The sequence below is a fragment of the Anabrus simplex genome, chromosome 2 (genome assembly GCF_040414725.1).
Source record: "Anabrus simplex isolate iqAnaSimp1 chromosome 2, ASM4041472v1, whole genome shotgun sequence".
Taxonomy (NCBI): Eukaryota; Metazoa; Arthropoda; class Insecta; order Orthoptera; family Tettigoniidae; genus Anabrus; species Anabrus simplex.
Genome location: NC_090266.1, coordinates 378,476,429 through 378,503,604, shown reverse-complemented (window position 1 = coordinate 378,503,604; position 27,176 = coordinate 378,476,429). Strand labels below are relative to the sequence as shown.

Genomic DNA, 27,176 nt, shown 5'->3' with positions numbered 1-27,176 from the left:
ATTGGGAGAAAGAAGAAGAGCTGCTCGACTAAGTGGTATGTCTTTCATTTATGACTTATACTAAGTGGTATGTTCTGAGCTGTCAGCGGAGAGATGGTGTGGAATGACATTAGTAGATGAATAAGTTTGCTACGGGCTTTACGTCGCACTGACACAGATAGCTCTTATGGCGACGATGGGATAGGAAAGGCCTAGGAGTTGGAAGGAAGCGGCCGTGGCCTTAATTAAGATACAGCCCCAGCATTTGCCTGGTGTGAAAATGGGAAACCACGGAAAACCATTTTCAGGGCTGCCAATAGTGGGATTCGAACCTACTATCTCCCGGATGCAAGCTCACAGCCGCGCGCCTCAACGCGCATGAATAAGTTTGAGTGGCGTTTATAAAAGTAGAAAAGATCACAATATGAAGATAAAGTTGGAATTCAAGAGGACAAACTGGGGCAAATATTCATTTATAGGAAGGGGAGTTAGGGACTGGAATAACTTACCATTGGAGATGTTCAATAAATTTCTAATTTCTTTGAAATCATTTAGGAAAAGGCTAGGAAAACAACAGATAGGGAATCTGCCACCTGGGCGACTGCCCTAAATGCAGATCAGTATTGATTGATTGATTGATTGAAATATTAGCAAAAAGTCTAGTAGTGCTTGTTGCACTCTCTTCTGGATGCAGATGTACTGTGTAAAGGACAGAAAACTTTTTTTTTTTCTCCCTTAGTGTACTGTACAGTTATCCCTCATAGTAATGTGGTCGTTTCTTCAAAGTATTTGTTAGGTTAATACAGAAGTTACAGTTGAATTGAGAAATTTGAATGACCTAAGGGTTTACATAGTAAACTGTACAGGGATTTTCCGGAACAGTATTAGTCAGTGTTTAATTTTAAACTTCTGACGCAAGTGTGATAAACAGTTTTAAATTCAAAACAATATTCTCTCACCCATGGGTAGAGGCATGATTTTTTTCACATTAATTTTTGAAAGATTTCGCGAGAAGGACACTAATTTTCGCGTTATTTCGTGAAATAGATATTGCCGTTTCGCTTTAATTTTGTTTTAATGAAATTCTAAAATTAATCCTTAAAGGTTTCATTACTATCACTGATCGTTCATTGTGGAGGTTTAATTGGTAGACTGTACATACCTGGTACATACTTTTGAAGCCATTTTCGGACTGCAGGGTCGTCTACTTTCTCCAGCGGGACGTTGGCCTTGAGTAGCATCGCTGTTGTTTCGTAAATAAATCATATTCTTTCACTCTTAGCAATATTTTGCATATCTTATGAGAGTTCTATTGTTGCCTACCGTTTCACTGTTGGAGTGCTAAATTTACGTTCTGAATGTAAAGCAATGTTTTGAGACAGTCGATACGAGCATTACAAAATTTACACATTAAAATATTGCTTTCCGAAATGTATAAACCTTCACTCGCAAACTGTTTAGCTCTGCTGTGCACCGTAACACTTGTCGAGCGACCCATCTCCGCTACTGTCTGTGATCACTTTCTTAATTTTATCTGACCGCGAAGCCAAAATACATCAGTCAATAAAATTGTGCTGCTTGTAGACGTCATTAGGGATTCCAGGATTTCACAATGCCGTGAGGAGACAGGCTGGGGTGGGATTACCAGCCACCACAAGGAAAACATTCCAAAAATTTCGTTTGGCATGAGGCCTGGAGCCAACCCCTTTTCTTAAAGAGATTTTCCAGAACGTTAATGATAACATATTTCTTTCCTGTTGATGAATCTTTGTTCGCTCTTCCTTTTCTTTTCATACATAATCTTGGAACAAAATATCAAGTCCGTTATTCAGTACAGATTTCGCTGTAATATCGCGCTTATCGCGAAGTAATTGAATTTCGCTTTAAAATGGTCTTATCCTTTTAATTCATGAACATAATATCCATATTTTCTTAACCAGAAACATATAATTCGTAGAGATATCGCAAAATCGCTTCAAAGTATTTTTGTCGCGTTTATCGTTAATGTGAAAAAATCATGCCTCTACCCATGGGTAAAACCCTTAGGACATTCAGATTTCTCAATTCAACAGTAACCTCTGAATTACCCTAACAAGTACTTTGAAGAAACGACCACATTACTATGAGGGATAACCGTACAGTACACTAAGAAAAAATAGAAAGTTTTCTGTAATTTACACAGTACATTTACATCCAGAAGAGAGTGCAACATGTACTACTAGACCTTTTGCTAGTAGTTCAACGTCACACTATGTCATGGAAGGATTCTGGTGACAGAGGGATGGGAATGGGTAATCACTAGTAAGGAAGCAACCTTGCACTTAATTAAGGGACAGCCCCAATATTTGCCTTGTGTAAAAATGGGAAACCAGAGAAAAACATATTCAGGGTTCGAACCTACCATCTCCCGAACGAAGGCTTGAGCTATATGACCTGAAACATGCAGCCTGTTTGCCGATTACAACAAATAAACTGGTGGCTAAACTAGAGATAAAAAGTCTAAATCGTAATATTATCTACATCTGCACAAACTACACAAACACTAGTGTCAAGTATGGTGTAAACTTAACCGAGTTAATCAGAACCACAAATTGCCTCACAATGACATACAATAGTTGTTGCAAATTGACTAGGACATCTTAAGCACAGTGCCAAGAGGCATTGGACTGGAAAACTGACAATACAGGTTGAAAACAATATTGTTAACATGAATAATAATTTCAGTAATTCAGTACAGGGAAGGAATTATGTGAATTTGTGGAAACATAATTATTACAAATTATTGCACCATGTTGTGACCAAATGGCTTTACTCACTGCTAACTGAGGGACAGTTTTTACAAAATTCAACAACTAGAAAGAGTGAAATTTTCAGGAAACACATTTTATTGTTGTTGTTTTTTTCAAGAGAATCATTATATATTAAATTGAAAATTCACTTATAATACAGCATTAAGACAAAACTTATTACAATAATGCACTTTTCAAAATAATTATTAACAACAGTAGAAAAATAGGGTTGAAAATTGTGGGTTTTCTGCAAAACTCAACTACAGGAAAAAAGTTTATAATATCATTTTAAACGGCCGTATTTCACATATTATGTAGAACTGCACATTAAAAAGTTAGTAGATTAGCTTGTTTGGATATTCAGCATTATTGTCCTCACATCGCTCTGAGCAACCTTGCAACACTGCAGAATACAACAGTTTTGACTACTGGAAGAAGAATTGAAATATTTCACAAGTTTCTAACTCCTCACTTTCCTTAACATTGACATGATTTGATAATTCAATAGGAATTCCCTTGTCTGTACTTCTGAAGTTGCATGTACCACTTTTCAACACCTCAACAAGAGGATCACTAAAAAAATTTGTTTGAACTTCGCATTGAACTGTATTTTTTTTTTTTTAATTTTGCGTACGTTAAAACACACACATCATCTTGAAGGGTAACTTGTTTAAAAATCTGTCTACTTGCTGATTTTAAGTCATACTCTTCCGAGTCATTCCCAAGAACAAGACATCACCCGTGCAGATTCAGTATTTTGTGATATTGAGACGGGACTGATATGGTTTTCACTTTTCTCAGTTTTTCTCAATATTACCATAAAACTGTGCCGTCTGATAGGGAAAATGTGAATTATTTTCCTTATAAACTTCGATGCTTCACAAACGTGTAAAAGTGTACCCATCATTATTGCGTTCTTATTTTGGGATCCACAGGAATCGAGAGTAGAAACGTACCCGACATATAGTTTAGGTAAGGGCTGATTTTGCTGGCAGTCAAAACACACAGTAGCTAAATTCTTTCTCTTACAAAATTGAAAAGAACTATTCATCTCCCATTTTATGTAGCCATAAGTCTGTTCTGAAGCTACCAGTATTCTTCTCACTGAGATCAGTAGCATTTTATACTTTTAGGTGAAGATCTGTACTTGTAGAACATGTGTCTGTAGATTGATTTCCAAACCCAAGATTCAAACATTTGCAAAAAATACTTTTATACATTGAAAGGGAACTTTTCAATGAGCCCAACTCTGTATGTTCTTGACAGAATATTTTCCATAGCTTTCAGTTCAATTGGTAAATATAAATGAGTAATTTTGTTATGGGAGTAGTAACTACTTATCCAAATATCTTTCTTTATATCTTCTGTTTTTTCTCGTCCCTTCCATTTATATGCCTATCTCCTCGATTTTCCAATAGTTTTTTCCCCACTGAGGTATTTCTTACTCACCCTTCTTAGCCTGTCACCAGAAAATCCAGTGACTTTCCTGAATGTAGAAGGACACACCTGAATTTCTTCTCCAGTTTCCTTTGGTATCAAATAGGCAATAGATACAGTTCTGTTGTTCTTTTTGTCAATTTCTTTGCTCATTCTCCTGCTTGGAGTACTCATCTTAAGAAATTCACAAGCAACTCATGTTCTATTCTATTCACATTGTTATAAAATCTGTTTTGAAATTTCGAAGGTTGGAACTTAAATAGTGGCAACTAGTTATTTACAACAGATACAGAAGAGTTATATGTTAGAAACCTTTATTGTCCTTGAATGTAGTCACCAGTGATATATAACCCGTTGCCAGCGATGTGGAAGTCGTAGTATACCTTTAGCAGAGCCTGTTCTGTTGATGGTGCGAATGGAGCGGTCTACTGCCTGTCGAATCTCTGCAACAGTTCTGAAGCGAATGCCATGAAGTGGTTCCTTCATATTCGGAATCAAATCTTAGTCACAAGGAATTAAGTGCGGGGAGTATGGTGGATGGTACAGTACTTCCCAGTCCCATCGACTGAACAAATCAGCCACAGCTTGCGCTGTAGGCGCCCGAGCATTGCCATGCAAAATGATGGGTGGATTCCGCAGAAAGTGTTGTCGCTTCTTTCTCAAAGCTGGTCGCAGGTGGTGTTCCAAAATTGAACAGTAATACTGTGCACTGACGGTCTGCCGTGGAGGAATGTAATGCGTTAGGATAACACCATCACAGTCATACACGAGGATTACCATAACTTTCACCGTACTGGGGCTCTGACGAACTTTCGACTTTTGTGGTGACCCATAATGACGCCATTCGTTCGACTGGCGTTTCAGTTTTGGCTGGTATGATTTGGCCCATGTCTCATCCAGGGTTATGATACGGTGTAAGAAAGTCTCTCCTTCACGCTCATAGCGCTCCATGTGTGTCTTAGCAGCGTCGTAATGCAACCATTTGTGCATTTCCATCAAATCATGCTGAACCCATCGTGATGCAATTTTTCTCATGCCCAGGCAAGGAACTTAAGGATGTGAAGCACAGTCGTATGCGCGAATCCGGTTTCTTGGGCGAGCTCACGAATCGTCTGGTTTCGATAACTGTCCAGTAATGCGGCAAGAGCATGCACTTCTTCTTCACTGACACTCGTAGGATGACCTGCCCGATGAATGTCCACCACAGTTTGCTGACCATCGTTGAAGGCTTTTACCAAACTTGCCACTGTTCTGTAAGGCAATGCAGATTTCCCGCAAGCCTCTTGAAGACCTTGATGACCCTGTCGTGCTGTACGACCACTGGCTCATTCAATCTTGATCCAACACCATTGTTCCTGTTTGGAAAACATGGTGACAACATTACGTTAGTCCGTTTGCTCACAAGTGACTGTGTTTCTCTCACTTGTGCGCATGCAGGTGATGTGGGAAGGGTGAGTCCATTTGCTCTGAGATAAGGTACGTATGTAACCAACACGTGCTATCAGCAACAGTATTAGATTCCGTTGCATAGCGTTTCCACAGCAGTGTTGCCACTATTTACATTCCAACCTCGTACAACAAATAATTTTTTGTTAGTTTGGCTTTGCTGTGATAACTAGAACTCTGCAGTATATTACTGACAAGTTTTATATCTATGAAGACGGTTTCCACAACCATGTTCTAAGTTGAGCCCCACAAAAGTAATCTGTGTTAGGATTTCTGAGATGCTGTTGAAGCTTGTAATCTCCAAGTTATTGATATGAGTGAATTATATGAAGAGTAAGGGAAAATGGAAACAATTAAAGGTAGTCCTGACATGGTAGTTACCTCTAGTAAGGAATTTTGCATCAAACACATGAGTAATCCTACAGTGGGGGTGGGGAGCTAATGAATGGGCACAGAGAAAGTGACATGTAAATTATATGTCAGGAATATCAGAAATTCGTGTGCAGTTCGTGTTTCAATGTATCATGAAATTATTTCCCTAAAGAAGTACTAAAATCTCAATATTTAATTACTGCCTTAAAATTGTGACGAATGAAAATATATTTTAGAAAATACTCGTGAACAAATAGGCCACATCAATATAGATTAACATGGTGCTGACCATAAATTCAGTACAAAAAAGTCGTGTTTTTCTGTTTTTTAAATTAGGAAATGGCCATCTTAATCCCAATTAAAATCTCAAAATGAAAAGCTTAATACAACAAACTTAGTTAACATATCATACAGGTAAACTATGTCTAATTGAAATATTTCATTACTAACCTGTAGATAGGAAGCTAAAGAGTGGTTTCAATATAAGCTCCGGTGATGATGCCTTTTGGGAAAGAGTGAGTAGCAACTGGAATAAACCATCTCCAACAGTAGCTGGTTCGTAAATATCTCCCAACGCCTCAGTAAAATTTTGCTCAGCTGCTGCAGCAGACCCCATCACAAGTGCTACTTCAGTTGTTCTGCACCCAGCCAAAGCCATTAAAAGACGGATCACTGTAGGCATATGTTGCAAAACTGCAGGGAGAAGAACAAATTCAAATTGTGCATAATGTATACTGTTGTCCCTCATGATAAGGCAGACAAGAAACAGGTTTAAAAATAAGCTTCATATGAAAAATGATCTACCTAAACCCTTACCAGTTATACAGAGCAAATGCAAAGGTGTAACGAGTACATAAAACAGACGTGTGGATATTGAACACTGGAGACAGTATTTTATACAGTAAAGCAATTAACTACTGTATCTGGGATTACACAAAATGGTTGTTCACAGAAAACACAATACAATTCTTAGAAGATAATTTTAGTACTTTCAAGGAGTTGAGAGAGCATTGGGGAAGGGGATTCATTGGGTGAGGCAGGTTACAAGCGATATCATAGTCTTATCCTTGACAGAAAACCAATAATGACATATTCTTAATATGCTATGGAAACAAAAATGGTAATTAATTGAAAGCCACAATTATAAAGTCAATAAAAAGTTGCAGAGGACCAAATCATGATTTTCATGTCAGAGAAATGCATGTTCCGAGAAAATGAACAGAAGATATTTTTGGTATCATAACACTTCCATATGACAACTTCAAAGAACTTCTCAGACATTCAGTCACAACTTCCTTTATCATCATACAGAATTAAAATTGTTTTTTTGAAGAAATAACAATTCTGCAAGATTGTACACACTTCCTTCTCAGCGATTCAGAGATCCGTCTTATGTCTTATTCCCCACCACTTCCCCCCTTACAATGGATGAATCACAACTGAAAACCATCAGGCTCTGAGGTCAGTCTGGTAGGGATTGCCTCCAACTGCTTGCACCAGGCTACCCCTGTCTGGCCTACCTTCATCTACTCAACCACTGGAAGCCACTATTTTTTTTTTTTTAACAATTGGCTTTTTGTTGTAATAACAGAGATAAGCCTTATGGTGATGATGGTACAGGAAAGGATTAGGAAAGGGAAGGAAGTGGCCACTGCCTTGATTAAGGTACAGGCAAAGCATCTGCCAGGTGTGAAAATGGAAACCATGGAAAACCATCTTCAGGGCTGCCGACAATGGGGTTCGAACCCACTATCTTCCAAATTCAAGCTCACAGCTGTGTGCCTCGAACAATGCGGCCAACATGCTTGGTGAAAGCCATATAAACTATGACAGAGAGTACAATTCTTTTGTGGATCTTAGATGGTGGTAATCATGGCCAGTGCTAAAAGAGGAGAGAGCTACCCTGGTCAGTATCTTAAATTGATTTTGAGTTGAAAAATGAAAATAATAAAAGAATACAAGATGGATATTGACACCATGACATGAAAACACTGAATCTGAATACTGAAATCGAAAAAAAAAAAAAAAAAAAAAAAAAATGTGTACAGCAAGCAATGATTGGAATATCTTTCACATTATAAATTAAAATTATAATTTAAAAATATTTAGCAAGCAAAATGCTTCAATTCAGAGATGTAGAGCAGTATTTTCTTTCCAAAACATTGCAAATGGAAATTGAAAGGAAGAAATAATAACAGCATTCTAAATGACCGAATGTGGATTTCTCAATGTAGTTTTCTTTTTTCTAAATTCTGAAATCTTAACAAAATACTGTAACTGTAAAAGTATGATCCTCAATTTTAGGTTAGGAAATGTTTGTATACGATTAACTCCCAACTTTACGTTAGGAAATTTTCATTAAATAATTTGTAATAATGGTTCATGGTGTGGGTTACTCTAGTGACGTCCTAGTTCGTGAACCATGGGTGGCCTAGTAAGTGGTCCTGAGAGTTGGGATACCAGTTGCAATGGGAGTGGGCATCTCGGAATTATTCAGAGTCGTAGCCATCCTTCTGCTCAGGCGGCTAGGACTAACAATCCACCGATGGTCCCTAATCCGTTAGAGAGATCCTCACTTGGACTATGGTTAAGTAGGGTAGCATCCTGCTTTATGAATTTACCTAGCTAAGAACATATTAAGCAAGCCTCGGACCTATGGAAGTATGAGCGACTAAACTAATGGTGTGATAGTTTTCACACCTGTCAACACCGGCTTTCTCGGGAATAGGTATAATAACATTCTGCCGAAAATCGGATGGAACTTCTCCTGCCTCATACATCTTACACACTAAATGGAATAGCCTTGCCATGCTGGTTTCTCCTAAGGCAGTCAGTAACTCAGAGGGAATGTCATCAATTCCAGGTGCCTTGTTCCTATTTAGGTCACTCACAGCTCTGTCAAACTCTGACCTCAAAATTGGGTCTCCCATTTCATCAGCATCAACAGCCTCTTCTTGTTCCGGAACCAAATTATCTACATCTTCACCTTGATACAACGGTTGGATATGTTCCTGCCATTTTTCTGCCTTGTCTTCCTGCCCTAGAAGTGGCTTTCTATCTGAGCTCTTAATATTCACACACCTAGATTTAGTTTCTCCAAAGATTTCCTTGATTTTCCTGTATGCAGCAACAAACCTTCCTAGGCCCATACAACCTTCGACATCCTTTTATTTCTCCTTCAGCCAGTCTTCCTCAGCTACCTTGCACTTTCTATCCACTTCATTCTTTAATCGCCTGTATTCTTTTCTGCCCTCTTCATTTCTAGCATTCTTCTTCAGCAGCCCTGCTGACTTCATTTTTCATGACTATCCACTCTTTCTCTATTGTGTTTCCTTCAGCCTTTTCATTTAGTCCTTTTGCAACACGTTCCTTGAAACAATCCCTCATGCTCTTTTCCTTCAACTTGTCTAGATCCCATCTTTTTGCATTCTCTCCTTTCTTCAATTTCTTCAGCTTCAGATGGCATTTCATGACCAGCAGGTTGTGGTCAAAGTCCACGTCTGCTCCTGGGAAAGTTTTGCAATCCAACACCTGGTTTCTGAATCTCTGCCTAATCATAATGAAGTCTATTTGATACCTTCCAGTGTCTCCAGGTCTCATCCACATATAAAGCCATAATTTGTGGTGTTTGAACCAAGTATTGGCAAGGACTAAATTATGATCAGTGCGGAATTCAACCAGCCAAATTCCTCTTTCGTTCCTATGTCCCAATCCAAATTCTCCTAGTGTATTACCTTCTCTTCCTTGGCCTACCACTGCGTCCAGTCTCCCATCACAATTAGATTCTCGTCACCTTTTACATATGGTATTAAGTCTTCTATCTCTTCATATATAGGTCATCCTCAGCTACATCAGAATCATATTTACATTTATATGCCACTTAAGGGCCTTCATGACATAATATTTTATACTTTCAATAAAAAACTTTTCTTAAAAACTTACAAAATTACAAACATTGTGATAAAATTACAAACTTTGTCTTATTATATACATGCAATTGTGGCTGAAAGAATTCGTCTTTAAGCTTGTTTATGATCGTGAAGTGATAGCGATAAGCTATCAGTAAAATGTGATGAATAAAATTTGCGTGTTAACTTCAATAAAATATCTTATTACATTTTTACATTAAAGTATTGGAGTATAACAATGCTTTAGGTAGACTATAAATGTGTGTTGACTACTATAAAATTTCACATAAACACACTAAGATATTTTAAAGTGTAATTATTATACATTAGGGTCTAAAATATTTGTTTGCCTTAGTTCTTGCATTGTTTTATAATGAAATATTGCAACAATTTGCCTTTACATAACTCTAAATATTTAAAATGATATTTAAATATGCTATATATATGGATGGCTTATAAGTCCAATTATTAAGTGCCAGTTCCTTCTTGCACAAATTACAAGTTCCAATATGCGATGTTTGTGTTTTGTATGAAACACAAATGTCTATTAACTGAAATGCTTATTGTTTACTTCAAAAGTTTTTAACACCTAAAATGTCATGTAGTATGGCCCATGTATTAGTGACACTGAAATATATCTAAATATATAGTTGTTGGCCTTGATCCTTATGTTATATTTTGCGCCATTTGCCTTTTACTTAATTTTGATATTATTCTATGCCATATATTGGTCTTTTGAGTTCCATTTGTAAATGACAGCACTTTCCTATACTTATAAAATGGGTCGATACAATTTCAAATTCCAAGCTTTGATACGCGTTACTTATGCACTATGTGTATGACTCAACCACTTGTTTACTGTCTTGAACATATTCTGGCCTAACTTCTGTTCTTGAGTTTTCTCCCAACAAATGCCGTAAAAGTTGGTGCTTCCTTTCCCTTTTTGAGGTTGGTAAAATCTGTAAGTCGAAATGAGTGAAGTGAATTAGATTTCAATTGAAGTGTAATTTTGTGTGAATGTGTAAAGCCTGAAATAATCTACTTACTGCTGGGTGTTTGAGATGCGAGTTTCTTGGCCGTCTGTCGCATATTGTATCTTGTATTGACGGTTCTGGTGTTGTCTGTTGTGAGAGGGATGGAGGGATAAGCAGAGGATGTTTTTCCGTGTGTATGGGCGGAGTCATGAAAGCTCGCTGTCTGCGCCGTAGCTTTTGTATGACGTCGTTTGTTGACTAGTCTGACGTAGTCATTTTTTAAGACAGAAACAATTTTATTAAACAAAATATTAGTTTTTTTGGATAGCTCATTAATGTTATAGTTGGGATTTGCATACTGGTCAAATGTAATATATAATTCTTCGCTTATATTAAGCAAGGGACCTTTAGGTTTTACATTCAATATTTTCAAATCATTACCTATGTTCGTAAATTTGTGCTTATGTTCATGCATATGCTGCCCTATTGCCGAGAAATGATTATGCCTAATGGCATTCACGTGCTCATTATATCTAATCGTGAAATTCCTGCCCGTACGCCCCACATAACTTGTAAAACAGTTGTTGCATTTCATCCGATAGACTCCTGATTAAAGATATTTGTTGCTACTATTTACTGATTTATTATTATATATGATATGCCTATTATTTTGTGTGGTCCTGAAAGCTATTTTAATGTTATGCTTCTTCAAAATACTGGTTAGTGAATATATGCTCGTATTATTAAAAGTGAATGTTGCGTAATCTTTCTTGGGTTGATCTGGTTTCGTCAGAGTAGTATTGGGCCGTGATCTGAACTTACGAATAATGGAATTAATCATTTCTTTTCTATAACCATTTTTTTTAGCTATTTCATGAATTAGCTGCAGTTCATCATTGAGGTCTGCTTTTGACAACGGTATATTAAATGCTCTATGAATCATGCTTTGATATGATGCTTTTTTATGTGGATTAGGGTGATTAGAATCCATTTTTATGGTATTTATCGTATGTGTAGATTTACGGTAAATTTTGAAGGTGAGATGTTTTTCGTGTCTAGTAACCGTTAGATCTAGGTAATTTAGTTCACCGTGATTCTCGGATTCCTTAGTAAATTGTATACATGTATCTACGGCGTTTATTTTATCCAATATTACATTATCGTTGGTTGTTCTGTTGTTGATGATGACGAAGACATCATCCACAAATCTGCACCAGAAAATTATGCCTTCTATTTTGCTAAATGCAGTATGTTCTAAGTAGTCTATGTATATATCCGCTATTATACCGGAGGCGGGTGACCCCATAGGTAGACCTGTTTGTTGGTAAATTGTATCATGAAATTTAAAAAAATTGTTATTGACTGCAAATTTGAGTAATATCATAAATTCATCAATTTCTAACGTACTTAGTTTGGTGTGTGTTTGGAGATTTGTTCTAATTATGTTTATGGTTTTGTCAGTGGGGATATTTGGATACATATTCGTTATGTCATAAGAGGATATGCAATAATATTTTTCTAACTGTAAGTTCTTTGTTTTTTTACAAAAATCTATTGAGTTTCGTATGCTCTTATTGGCCTGAAAGGAGTAGTGATTTTTAAGAAATTTCTAAATAAATTTGGAAAGATTATATGTGGGACTAGATCTGTAATTTACTATGGTTCTCATAGGGGTGTTTTCTTTGTGAATTTTCGGAAGGGCTTTTGCATTCGGTAACTGGGGGTTCATTATTTTTAAGCTATTTGCTTCTGCTTCGGTTAGTAAAAAACGTGTGTTCTTAAGCAAGTTTTTTAGGTTTCTTTGTACTGTTATTGTGGGATCCTTACGTATAATGTGGAATGTGTTATTATTGAAACACTCTTTTGTTTTCTGAATGTACATATCTTTATTCATAATCACCGTTGTGTTTCCTTTGTCGGCTTTTGTTATAAGGAGATTATCTCGTCTGACTTTTTCTTTTAGACTATTAAAGTGTGTTTTGTCCATTTTATTGCTATTAGATATGTTATCTTGTACTCTTCTGATGTATTGCGGAAGTTTTTTTTCAAATCATGCCTGACTACTTCTCGTATTTCATGCGGAATTCTTTGTATAGCTAATGCTGTTTCTGCTACTGCAGTTGTGACGTTCTATAGTATTGAGGTGTTATTCCAGTTATGTTTTGGACCTTTCTCTGCTTTACTGAATACTGTATCCATGAGGTTTTTTATTGGTGGGTAAAATTGATGCATTCTATCTTCTATAGATTGAGTTGAGTTATTAGTTTCTGCAAAGTGAGTGACCTGTTTTCCTTTCTGTGTCCGTTTCAAGGTTTCTAATTTCTTATCTAGGGTGTTCTGTTTTTTATAGCTAGATATTCGATTTTCTCATTAGTAACATGTTGGAAGTGATCCCAGTAGCTACGTGGTAGCTCCTGGGATACTTTCAAATGTAAAGGGTATAGTACGTTATTCAAGTGTTGTTTTTTACGATTAAAAAATTTTATCTCGGTTTTTATCCAAATTCTATTAGTTTTTTCAAAGTGTCACGTGTCTGTCTTGTGTTTCTATGTTTGTTATTATATTTAATTAGGAACTTTGGAATTAGGTCATGAGCAAGGCATTCTTTTAAAAATGCAATGTTCTTATTTTTTTTTTTTTTGCTAGCGGCTTTACGTCGCACCGACACAGACAGGTCTTATGGCGACGATGGGTTAGGAAAGGCCTAGGAGTTGGAAGGAAGCGGCCGTGGCCTTAATTAAGGTACAGACCCAGCATTTGCCTGGTGTGAAAATGGGAAACCACGGAAAACCATCTTCAGGGCTGCCGATAGTGGGATTCGAACCTACTATCTCCCGGATGCAAGCTCACAGCCGCGCGCCTCTACGCGCACGGCCAACTCGCCCGGTGCAATGTTCTTAATTGTGTTAATTAATATGATTCTAATATTCCTATATTTATATCCATGACTCTTTGCCTGGTTGGCGTTAACATCTTGATTTATGAATTTAGGAATAATTTTCTGGTGCAGATTTGTGGATGATGTCTTCGTCATCATCGACAACAGAACAGCCAACGATAATGCAATATTGGATAAAATAAACGCCATAGATACATGTATACAATTAACTAAGGAATCCGAGAATAACGGTGAACTAAATTACCTAGATCTAACTATTACTAGACACGAAAAACATCTTACCTTCAAAATTTACCGTAAACCTACACATACGATAAATACCATAAAAATGGATTCTAATCACCCTAATCCACATAAAAAAGCAACATATCAAAGCATGATTCATAGAACATTTAATATACCGTTGTCAAAAGCAGATCTCAGGAATTTCACGATTAGATAAATGAGCACGTGAATGCCATTAGGCATAATCATTTCTCGGCAATAGGGCAGCATATGCATGAACATAAGCATAAATTTACGAACATAGATAATGATTTGAAAATATTGAATGTAAAACCTAAAGGTCCTTTGCTTAATATAAGCGAAAAATTATATGTAACATTTGACCAGTATGCAAATCCCAACTATAACATTAATGAGCTATCCGAAAAAACTAATATTTTGTTTAATAAAATAGTTCCCGTCTTAAAAAATGACTACGTCAGACTAGTCAACAAACGACGTCATACAAAAGCTACAGCGCAGACAGCAAGCCGTCATGACTCCGCCCATACACACGGAGAAACATCCCCTCCTTATCCCTCCCCCCTCTCACAACAGACAACACCAGAACCGTCAATACGAGATACAATACGCGACAGACGGCCAAGAAACTCGCATCTCAAACACCCAGCAGTAAGTAGATTATTTCAGGCTTTACACATTCACACAAAATTACACTTCAATTGAAATCTAATTCACTTCACTCATTTCGACTTACAGATTTTACCAACCTCAAAAAGGGAAAGGAAGCACCAACTTTTACGGCATTTGATGGGAGAAAACTCCAGAACAGAAGTTAGGCCAGAATATGTTCAAGACAGTAAACAAGTGGTTGAGTCATACACATAGTGCATAAGTAACGCGTATCAAAGCTTGGAATTTGAAATTGTATCGACCCATTTTATAAGTATAGGAAAGTGCTGTTATTTACAAAAAGGAACTCAAAGGACCAATATATGGCATAGAATATCAAAATTCTTAAGTAAAAGGCAAATGGTGCAAAATATAATGTAAGAATCAAGGCTAACAACTACATTTTTAGATATATTTCAGTGTCACTAATACATGGGCCATACTACATGACATTTTAGGTGTTAAAAACTTTTGAAGTAAACAATAAGCATTTCAGTTAATAGACATTTGTGTTTCACACAAAACACAAACATCGCATATTGGAACTTGTAATTTGCACAAGAAGGAACTGGCACTTAATAATTGGACTTATAAGCCATCCATATATAGCATATTTAAATATCATTTTAAATATTTAGAGTTATGTAAAGGCAAATTGTTGCAATATTTCATTATAAAACAACGCAAGAACTAAGGCAAATAAATATTTTAGACCCTAATGTATAATAATTACACTTTATAATATCTTAGTGTGTTTATGTGAAATTTTATAGTAGTCAACACACATTTATAGTCTACCTAAAGCATTGTTATACTCCAATACTTTAATGTAAAAACGTAATAAGATATTTTATTGAAGTTAACACGCAAATTTTATTCATCACATTTTACTGATAGCTTATCGCTATCACTTCACGATCATAAACAAGCTTAAAGACGAATTCTTTCAGCCACAATTGCATGTATATCATAAGACAAAGTTTGTAATTTTATCACAATGCTTGTAATTTTGTAAGTTTAAGAAAAGTTTTTTATTGAAAGTATAAAATATTATGTCATGAAGGTCCTTAAGAGGCATAAGAGACAAATGTATATATGATTCTGATATAGCTGAGGATGACCTATAAAGGGTCGAAACTGGTCCTAGATATGTAATATTTTACATGTAAATAAATGTATTGATTAGATAGAATTTTTCTTTCCTTTTGTGACGACCCATATATCATTCCCGTGGTCGTGTGATTTTGTATGGATTTCTAAGAAATATTTTCCTTCAGTGTCCGCTGTTATTCTTTTTACTGAAACAGTGATTCACCGTAAATGTGTGTCTTGTAACCTGCAAAATAATGCCAAAAGAGAAGTCGAGTAAAAGGTCACGTTTTCAACAATATGTAGTGGAATTGAAAAACCCTTTCACTACTGATGGAAAAGTATTATTTTGCCAACCGTGTGGTAAAAAAGTAAGTGCAGATCAACGTTCTCAAGTAACCCAGCATTTGTCTCAAAATAAGCATACTGTGGCTGCTTCGCGTGTGTGTTCGTGACAATTACTAATAGCTGAACCAGCTACTTCAAATGAATCGTCTAGATTCAAACCCCTCTATGGCAAGATTTTCAAAGTTTACAGGAGAAGGCAAAACATGTTACACCATGATATAAAACATTTATAAACACAAAACTTATGAAAACTTTACATCATCCTAAACTGAATTGATTGAGCCATAGTATTTGCAAGTAGTAATCATATTTTGAACATAATAATTAATGATAAAATCGTATAAGGGGTTTTGCAACTAATTTTCTTGCATAGCGGGTTTTGAACTTAGTAATGGCAAATGTTGCATAAAATAGATTTTGTACCTAATCGGAAAATGATAACACACCTAAGGCTTGCAGAACTTCTAGAGCATGTATTGATCCTTCACTTTGCAAACAATGTATAAAATTATTTTTATCATAGAAATAGTAACATTTTCACTGATAAATTGCACAAAATGATAGCACTGGTAAACAAATTTTAAATTTGGAAACAAAGTTTAAATATGCAGAGCTTCCTCTTCCAGTGGTTCACATACTAAGTCATCTTCCTGAAGATCAACCTCTGGAGCTTCAAATAGATATAACTGGAGGTTTTCTGACTCCTTCCACAGCAGTCCATAATGCTTCAATAGTTGGTGGATGTCATTTACCTTTGCAGCACTTAAATATCTTCCTGATGTCACAGTCGTAGGAAGATGTTGGAAGCCTTGAGTCCATTCTTAGTAATGTACTTTCTTACACCTACATTAACTCGGTAATTCGGTTCTCCTTGCAATTTAACGTTTCCTTCGATTTTGAATAGTATAAACGTCTTGCACGAGTTAAAGCTGACATGCCCACTTCCAACACTCTTGAATACTCGCTTTGCTTTGTTTTTCCAGTCATAATCACATACACCATTATCAGCAAACTTGTGAAGCTTTCCATGATTTTGCACAATTTCTTCATAGTCCTTTGGTTCCACAACATCTTTTTTCTCACTTCCTTCTCCACTCTTGCAAACACCTTGTCGGGAGGAACGAACGAATGTCCAACAACAGGAAATATGAACTGTACACTTTGTAATGAGCAGGAGCATCGCAGGACAGCCACTTACTTTCCACACAAATCATAGTGCAATTTTTGTTCTGCCCACCGCAACCATCTGCGACGAGCCTTACAGTGTGTACACCATTCATAGTTGTGCTGCACAAAGTGTAATAAACAGCACTTGCTATTTCATTTGAGCTTTTGGGGTACTCATTCTCTGTCCAGCAGTATGATTATACATTGTCCTCGTGAAGTTTTGTTTCGGAATGACCCCGTACTACTGCAAAATGATAGAAATTCACCTGTCTATTAAATAGGCAGACTGGTCTGGAACCTTTAGCAGCGGAAAATTTTTCTCACAGTCATATGAAAAAGTAAGAACATGAAGTTCATCCTGTCTTAAAATATCAAAAAATGCTTTGTATTTCAGGCGATGAACTTGTTTTCAGTTATTAATTGCTGCCTGATTTTATAATAATAATAATGTTATTTTGCTTTACGTCTCACTAACTACTTTTACGGTCTTCGGAGACGCCGCTGCCTGATTTTAAAGTTATCTTCCACCTTCAATCGTTCTCCAATTTCAATGCACTTTGAACAAGCATCTACCCCCGGAGTACCAAATCCGATATAATAGTGTTAAAAATATTTCTAAAAAGCATTCCTTTAGCCCATTAGTGCATAAAGTTCTTTCATCTTGCTGCCATCCTGCCTACAAATGTGATTCAACAATGAACGTTAAGAACTGAGAATAATGTATTCTGTTTCCTGTCAGCAACAACCTTTCTGAAGTGAAAGAAAGTAGTGTGGACTTAAAACCATGCATAAAGGTCGTACTTTTTATCATTTTTAAGACATCCTATTTTTCGGACGTTATGTACTAATGGGTAGCACACTTTGTTGATTGTAAATCTGCTACAGTTTCTTTACGTTCAGTTCCGGAGGAAAGTACACCCGGATGCTCTTTTGATCTACAATGACGACTTTCTTTTGCTCTGATTGACTCGATAAATGACCTTACAGCTTTTCTTTTTTCTGAAATAATTTTACTTCTCCTATCTACACCTCTATTCTCCACAGGAATTTTACCACCTGAAAAGTGTGATCTCTTCAGTACACCCTGTAGTCTGTCTTTCTTCAGACCTAGGCATTTTAAATATGTTTCTCAGCAAACAGGAATTAGGGATCCAGTTACTGAATCGCGTATGTGGTAATTGTTGGTTACATTTCTCCTTGTTCCTTTGGTTTTCTTTGCTTTTACCACCGTACAGTGTTTGAGAATGAAATAATCCTGTTGAATTTTATTTTGGGAACTGGAATATATATCGTGAAATTTCTTCATGTCATACATTCCTACCTGAGTATTGTTACCTGGTATGTTGATAAACGGGGTTAAAAGTCAGGTTGTGAGTTTCACAAATAGGAAAAGTCCTCTCAGTTTTAATTACTGCATTGATGGGGTGAAAGTTCCTTTTGGGGATCATTGTAAGTATCTAGGTGTTAATATAAGGAAAGATCTTCATTGGGGTAATCACATAAATGGGATTGTAAATAAAGGGTACAGATCTCTGCACATGGTCAAGAGGGTGTTTAGGGGTTGTAGTAAGGATGTAAAGGAGAGGGCATATAAGTCTCTGGTAAGACCCGAACTAGAGTATGGTTCCAGTGTATAGGACCCCTCACCAGGATTACCTGATTCAAGAACTCGAAAAAATCCAAAGAAAACCAGCTTGATTTGTTCTGAGTGATTTCTGACAAAAGAGTAGCATTACAAAAATGTTGCAAAGTTTGGGCTGGGAAGAATTGGGAGAAAGAAGATGAACTGCTCGACTAAGTGGTATGTTACAAGTGATGAAATTCATTTTTTGTCCGTATTGAAAGCGTCATGAAATGTATACAGGAAAATATTTAACAGTAAGAGGCTCACATGTGAGGCGAAACATGTCACACATTTCAAAAATGTTTTAACTTAAATGTCAACATCTTGTATTGTATTGAATAGGTGGAAATAAATATTAAATATTTTCCTATATACATCTTAAGTGGTATGTTCTGAGCAGTCAGCGGAGAGATGGCGTGGAATGACACTAGTAGACAAATAAGTTTGAGTGGCGTCTTTAAAAGTAGGAAAGATCACAATATGAAGTATAACGTGCTCCAAATTTTTCTACTATTCTACGTGATTCTGCTACGCTACGCTTGACATGCTGCTACTAACCTCTGTGTGTGTGCTCTCTTCGCCCGTCCAGTTCGTACTGTTCGTGCTGTTGCCCTCCCTCCTTTCTTCCCCTACCGCCTCGCTGTGCAATGTATACCTTCTGCTCTCGTCTTTTCTGGACGTTTCCATCGGAATATAAATAAGGCCTGCTCTGGGCTTGATCGGCGAGTTGGATGAAGAAGACGACTTGTGTGGAGGGAGGACTTTCTTTTATTTGCGCTAGCGGCTGGTCCGTGTGCAATGTTTTTTTAAAATGGTGTTTATTGTTCATGATTGAAGCTCAAGGACTGCTGGACGGGTGAGCGAACTTTAAATTTATATTCCCTTGCCATATTTGAATTTCTTTTTAAAGCTGCACTTCCTTATTTCATCATGCCGAAACGGCTGCTAATGACTGTTCACGCTAAAAATATTGCTAGTCTGAGCTGTTGACAGTGGTGTTTTTCTTGGAACTGCATTACGATCCTTTTTCAAAATTTGGCTTTCTATTACGTGAATAATTACTGTGATATGAACCATTGGATTCTAAAAGAATTGGTGAACAAACGCAGGAATAGGACTAATTGTATTCATATTAACGCCTAGCTTCTGTTCGAAATTTTGAATTCTATTAATGCTTGTAGGTTCTATCTTTCCTAATTCCTGTTGCCAGCCTTAGGTACTGTTCTTTTGCACGTCCTTCCCTTTTTCCCCCACGTTCCTGTCCCGGGTTTTTTTCTTTTCTTCTACCTTTGCGATTGTACAGTGGCCTAATGCCTTTTTAAATTCTCTTAAAATTTTTGTATTAATGGGTAATATCTGTTTACCGTTTTGTAGGATACTCCCAATGAAAACTATTAAAAATTCATCTTGTTTCGAGTTTAGCTGTTTTTAAATAGCTGATAGTGTTGTTAAATGGTCGTCCCATTTATTTTTTTGAAAATCGGAAGTATCTAATCTTTAAAATATTGTTGTTTTCTTTAATTATCTGTTTCACTTTCTTTGGCTTGTAAAAATCCTTCTTGGTGTTTGTGGTAATATATTATTATTATGAAAAAACTGTTCCTTCTTTTTCCCTGATTTTTATCACACGCATTTCCATGTCCTTTAATTATCTGTACTTACCTCGGGTCCCTCTGAAAAAAAATGGACACAGTAAAATGCTTCCCTATGCGCTCTGCTAAAACCCTTCACTTTGAAACTGGAATCTGAGTACATGTATACGTATGGATTTTTCTGGAGAGCTGTAAAATCTTTTTCGTGGCATGCCATACTGCATAGACTGCTGTTTGTTTATGTTACTGCGTTAGTCGGACTAGTGTCCAAGTTCATGACTTAGTTATATTCTTCTATGATCGTGTTTGTTTTGTTGGTATATCGACTTACCATTTCCACTCTGGTGTATTGCGAGATTATTCTGAGTGTACATACTTACTTACCGAAATACAACACCATACCCATACTCATACCCCCACCAAATACCAACGTCACAGAAGATAAAGTTGGAATTCAAGAGGATAAATTGGGGCAAATATTCATTTATAGGAAGGGGAGTTAGGGATTGGAATAACTTACCATGGGAGATGTTGAATAAATTTCCAATTTCTTTGAAATCATTTAAGAAAATGCTAGGAAAACAACAGATAGGGAATCTGCCACCTGGGCAACTGCCCTAAATACAGGTCGGTATTGATTGATTGATTGATTGATTGATTGATTGATTGATTGATTGAGCTTTATTACAAGTAACTATTCTCATTTTGGTTCCGTATTGAAGATGATGTATATCACAAATATAATAATATATGTGATTGAGCTTTGTCGAATTGTGTCCACATGTTGGCGGTTCGGGAAGACCCTTGGCAGATTACCTTTCTCTCTTCGTTACATTCCGCTACCACGTTTCTGGCCGCCTAATTAATTTCCATGATTCATGAGGAGCCACTTTAGAAGCATACTGATTGTGGTCTGACATTATATACATAAAAAAGTCACTCACAAACTAACTTTAAATCCTTCAGTTTAATCTTGTTATCAGCACAAAACCAGCATTGTAGATGAACAAGATGCCCATTACTGGCTCTAATCGCTTCCGTTAAAAACATCGTGACTACTTTTATGCTCGCTCATTGGCTAACCATCTATAGCGAATTTTGAACCGCAGTGTACATATTAATAGTGGGTTTTGAACCTCACTCCAATTTTTAAATGTGTAAAACTAGTGGAAAATAGTGGATTTTGCTCCTAAGGTTACTCAATTCATAATCTCATGAGAAAAAAAAATGTAATATCCAATAAACGCATTATCGAAGAACAGTTGCCATAGAGGGTTTTGAATCTAGACGATTTAAATGCCGGCCCATCTAAATATTCCCAATATTATTTAGATGTGTGCAGAGCATTTGTTTGCACCGACATTTCTCTTGGCAAAATAAATAATCTGGGACTGAGAAATTTCCTAACAAAGTACATTAATTTTGAGCCTCCAGACAAATCCACATTAAGGAAAAAATATCTCCCAAAATGTTACGAAGAAACTTTACAGGGAATTCAGGCAGTATGTGATAGTGAAAAACTGTGGGTGAGCATTGACGAAACCACCAATTCAAGTAGGAAATGTTATAGGTGGTGTGTTGAAGAATGACAAAACTGCTTGTGAACATTCTTATTTGCTAGCGTGTAAAGAAATGCTTGCTGCAAACCATGTCACTGTAGCTAGGTTATTCAATGAAGCCATGCACTTACTTTGGCCTAAAGGTATAAAATATGACCATGTATTGCTTTACCTTACTGACAGTGCAGCCTACAGGAAAAAGGCAGCCGAAGACCTTTCTGTGAGCTTTCCGAAAATGATACACGTAACTTGCGTTGTTCATGCTCTACACAGGTTATGTGAAACTGTGCGGGATCAGTATTCTTAAGTGGATAAATTAGTGTCTAATGCCAAAAAAGTCTTCATAAAAGCACCCTCAAGAATCGATATCGTTAAGGAGAAAAACCCGGATCTTGCGCTTCCTCCTCTGCCTATTGTTACGCGGTGGGGTATCTGGCTTAGCACTGTGGTATACTACGCAGACAATTTGTAAAGTTTTGCATCCGTTGTGAACGTACTAGATAAAAATGACGTGTCGTCAATTGAGATTCTTCAAGAGATACTGAAAGACACTTCCTTGAAAAATGATTTGGCGTTTATATCTGCCAATCTAAGCTTCTTGTGTAAAATTATAGACATACTTGAAAAATCCACTAATCTGTTGTACGAAACAGTGAAGGAAGTGCGCGCTGTTGAAAATAAATTAGATTCACTCCCGGCTTAGCAAGTACAGGGACAGTTAAAGGTCAAATATCAAAACTTGTTCAGGAAAAACACAGGATTTCAAACAATGTGCCAAATTTCTAATGTATTAGAGGGTGCTCATGTTGGCAAAATTGATGGCGTTAGTGTTGGTGACATTCCTCTCTTAACTATGCACGTCTGACTTACTGGGATGTGGAGCGATCGTTTTCACAGTATAAGGCATTCTTTAGAGATAATTGGCATGCATTTGTGATGGACAATTTGGAGATGACCTTTGTTGTTCACTGCAATTCTGAGACTACTTCTAGCAATTAATATTCTAGCGTGTGATGGGTGACTACGAACTGGTACCATTTTTTCAAAGATGATAGGATGCTTTTGCCATATTTAAACAAAACATTACCTTTTAAAAAATAACCATTCATAATATCTACTGTGGCATATCAAAAATTAATATACCATACTGCATGTTTCCATACACGGACACCAATTTGCCTTAAGGAGCACATTTGGTAGCACCATATTCTAATACAAAACATTATACTTATTTACTTCTTGAGCGCGAGTAGTTATGTGATATTTAAAGGAAAATAATTTTAATTTGTTATCACATACTTTAAAGTTTTCAGCACATAAAAACTAAATATTACCGGGCGAGTTGGCCGTGCGCGTAGAGGCGCGCGGCTGTGAGCTTGCATCCGGGAGATAGTAGGTTCGAATCCCACTATCGGCAGCCCTGAAAATGGTTTTCCGTGGTTTCCCATTTTCACACCAGGCAAATGCTGGGGCTGTACCTTAAATAAGGCCACGGCCGCTTCCTTCCAACTCCTAGGCCTTTCCTCTCCCATCGTCGCCATAAGACCTATCTGTGTCGGTGCAACGTAAAGCCCATAGCAAAAAAAAACTAAATATTTTTCACATTTTTAGCACATAAAAATCTGCTCCCTAATCATCACATACTTCTCCGAGTCCATCCTGGACGAGACCTAAACTAACTCTCCTTTCCGTGCAATGATCATCCACTCACAAAAAGGCCAAGCTGATCCTTCCACTTTATGTCATAGCAACAGCATGTTCCAGAAAGTAATTTGAGTTGCTGGGCGTCCACAGAGACATCCTTCCATTCTTCTCCAGTCAAACTATCTTTCTGGCAAACTGTAATCGAACACACTGGCATATTGAGATTTCTTGCTATCGCTGCAGCTGGAAGGAATGGATTCCTAATATTGGCTTCCACAATGGCCCTATGCTACTGCGAAGGTCTTCTCAGCTTTTAGCCTCTCTCAAGGCTGTCCACATTCTCTTCCTGCAATCTCCTTTTTTATAGTCCCACAGTTGCACCCAAGCAGCCAACTGTTTCAGAAATATTAGTGACTGGGCAGCTACTTTTCCGAATACCTACAATGTGGCCCCTGGCATCCTCAGGTATATAAGACGTGGCGGAAGAAGTTCTGGGAATATTCCTCCTACTGTATACAGCAACTGAAGTAATTCCATGCACCAGTAGGTTACTGGCCAGCACGTTGTAACTAACATGCCACCTGAATTCTAGGTTATATCAATACCTTGCTTCCTATTTTTACAAATTTCTTTCACCTCCATTAAGTATTACCATTCTCATAAACTTGAAATACAAGGAAGAACAAAATCGAACAGTACTTTGCAAAGTACATATAATACTGGAAGAGGCAACAAAACGTTACCACACTAAGCAAGGAACATCAGGCGAACAAACTGTCCGCAATTCATTGTGCAGGCAGATGATCGGTTTCATTATGGTAGGCCTGAATTTTTTGTTACAAGTTAATCAAGAATGAAGTTGAAAGGGTTCAGAAAGTGGAGAAATTCAAATATCTGGGGGAGTGGATATATATTGTATAGCTGAGAAAGAGAGACATTGTTATCGAGAATCAACAAGATGAACTTGGCACATGAACTAACTATGAACACTTACAACAAGAAGAATATCTCAATCAATGCAAAACTCAAACACTACCAGACAGCGATCTGCCTGGAGGCTTTATATGCAGCTGAATGTTTGAACATGATAAAAACAGGATTGGTCAAGAAGTTGGAATTAGTGGAGAGAAGGATTCTGAGGAAGATAGGGACCCAAAGAACAGAGGATGGAGCATACAGAAGGAAAGGAAACCAAGAATTATATCTCAAGATGGAAAAGATCTCAGATACCATCCAGAAGGGAAGAGCCAAGTTCTTCAGACATATCTACAGAATGAACCCGGGAAGACTGACCAATAAGATAATAAGATGTGAGATCAGGAAAACTACAGTGCGCTGATACCACGAGGTGAAGAGGGACCTGGAAAAAAAAAGGGAATACAAGGAAGAGAAATCAGCAACAGGGACGCTTACAAGTCGAGGATCAAAGCCACGAAAAGGTTCCAAGAAAAAGTTAGATCCTGTACCCAAGTGCCATGGAGGGAAGAAAGGAGGAGATTGCAGAGCAAAAGGATGAAGGAGTACTGGACAAGGATTAAAGCCCAGAATCAGATGAAGCTGAATTTGAATTAACGTGGTATATAGTCACCCAAAACAAAAGAAGAATGAAATTGAAAACGAATGTAGATGTTACCTTTCATCATATCAACTGCTGAAGAACCATGTCCATTGTTCTCGATATAATCGTTGGATCAGCGTTTAAAAAGAGAAAAATAATTATTCAGAAACAGAAGAAGTCACCTAACAAACGTAATAACCAAAGTACTTCAATACGCAAAAGTAATATTGCATTCAATGCTGAGATGATATTTGAATTCAAAGATCCTGATTATATGCACATTTTAATAATTTCATTAATAATAATAATGTTATTTGCTTTACGTCCCACTAACTACCTTTTTAAGGTCTTCGGAGACGCCGAGGTGCCGGAATTTAGTCCCGCAGGAGTTCTTTTACGTGCCAGTAAATCTACCGACACGAGGCTGTCGTATTTGAGCACCTTCAAACACCACCGGACTGAGCCAGGATCGAACCTGCCAAGTTGGGGTTAGAAGGCCAGCGTCTTAACCATCTGAGCCACTCAGCCCGGCAATAATTTCATTAAGATAATCTATTTTTTAATGCATTCCCAACAAAATCTCTTGGATGCCAAGTACATCGAAGAATGAAACTATAACTATGCCACTTTCACAAAAGCTTTCATGGATTTTTTCTTAACCAAAACAAAAATTTAACTTGAACCCTTATTAAATGCTGCCAAGAGAAAGGAATTACATAAAACATACCAGTATCAGCTACACAAGGAATCTTTATCTCCGCTCTGACAAATCCCTGATGTAAATTTCCATCGCCTGAAATCTGCTGCTCAGCAACTTTATGTTCGTCTGTTTGGCAACTACCAGAACTCCCTGGCTGTGCTAAGGATCCTACTTGTCCTGATGCCCTTTCTCGGCTTTCACACCTATCAGGATATCGTCTTCCAACCTGGAACAAATCAGAAAATACACAAATTAAATGACATAAAAGAAGTGGGGCCATTTGCTACTTACACCTTACGGCAATGAAGGCCTTGTGCGGAGCTGGCGAATGACAATACTGGCTGAGCAAGGACAATGCGCGCTGGCCAGCAGCATCACTGAACTGTTGAAGCTCATGATTAGGAAGCTCATACCAGAAGCTGGAAGTTAATTAACAAGGAAGAATGCACCCAAATGATCTGTAAGTGGGAACTAAAAGAACTTTCTGTAGGCCTATATAAAGAGTGAAACTGGCGACACCCAGTCAGTCTCCAGTGAATTGGTGTTTCATCAATTGCCATGATGAGACATCCATCGGAAGTGAGACTGTCAGAAGGCTATGCAGAATTCAACGAGGCTTGCTAGTTGTGAACTGTTTTGGAATTACACTCTGCTGTGAAAAGCCAACAGGAGTTTGATGCATTGGTGTGCAGTGTGTTTGACCAAAATTCTGAGTAAAAACTGTGCTGAGTGAAAACTGTGTTGAGTGAAAACCTCAAATGTGAGTGAACTTGTAATTAAGTGAAAACAGTAGTTCAATAAATTTTGCGGACAATAAAACATGCTACCTCTTTGTGCAGTGAATTAAGTACAGTGGGACCTCTATTATCCATTCCCAGAAACTACATTTTCCCTGATTACTCATTCAGATTATGTGGTCCCGCGAGTATCCTAATTAAATCCCCTTGTAAAAATTCTGCATTATCTGTTCCTCGAAGACACTATTTCCCGGATCATCCATCCACAAATTTCAGTCCCATCAATGCTAAATCCTCGATAAAGCATTTTTCAAGAAACTGTATCCCGCGAAAGGACGGCTAAGGCCTACCCATTGTCCCCTTCAAATTTGGCCATCTTTAGAATATTTACGACGAGCCAACATTAAAAGTTTTATTGTACACCGGGAGCTGTATTCATCATTTGCAAAGCTGTGTG

The 27,176-nt window shown here is 37.3% G+C and overlaps 1 protein-coding gene across 1 annotated transcript in view; it reads right to left on the bottom strand.

Moving 5' to 3' along the window:
- Positions 1 to 27,176, bottom strand: part of Bruce (BIR repeat containing ubiquitin-conjugating enzyme) — a 1,406,664-nt gene that overhangs the window by 703,121 nt on the left and 676,367 nt on the right. Inside the window, exons 36-37 of the mRNA XM_068225988.1 lie at positions 26,010 to 26,208; positions 6,474 to 6,716 (exon numbers count right to left, since the gene is read on the bottom strand). Of these exons, the coding sequence (XP_068082089.1) occupies positions 6,474 to 6,716; positions 26,010 to 26,208 (442 nt within the window). The remainder of the gene's footprint in view (positions 1 to 6,473; positions 6,717 to 26,009; positions 26,209 to 27,176) is intronic.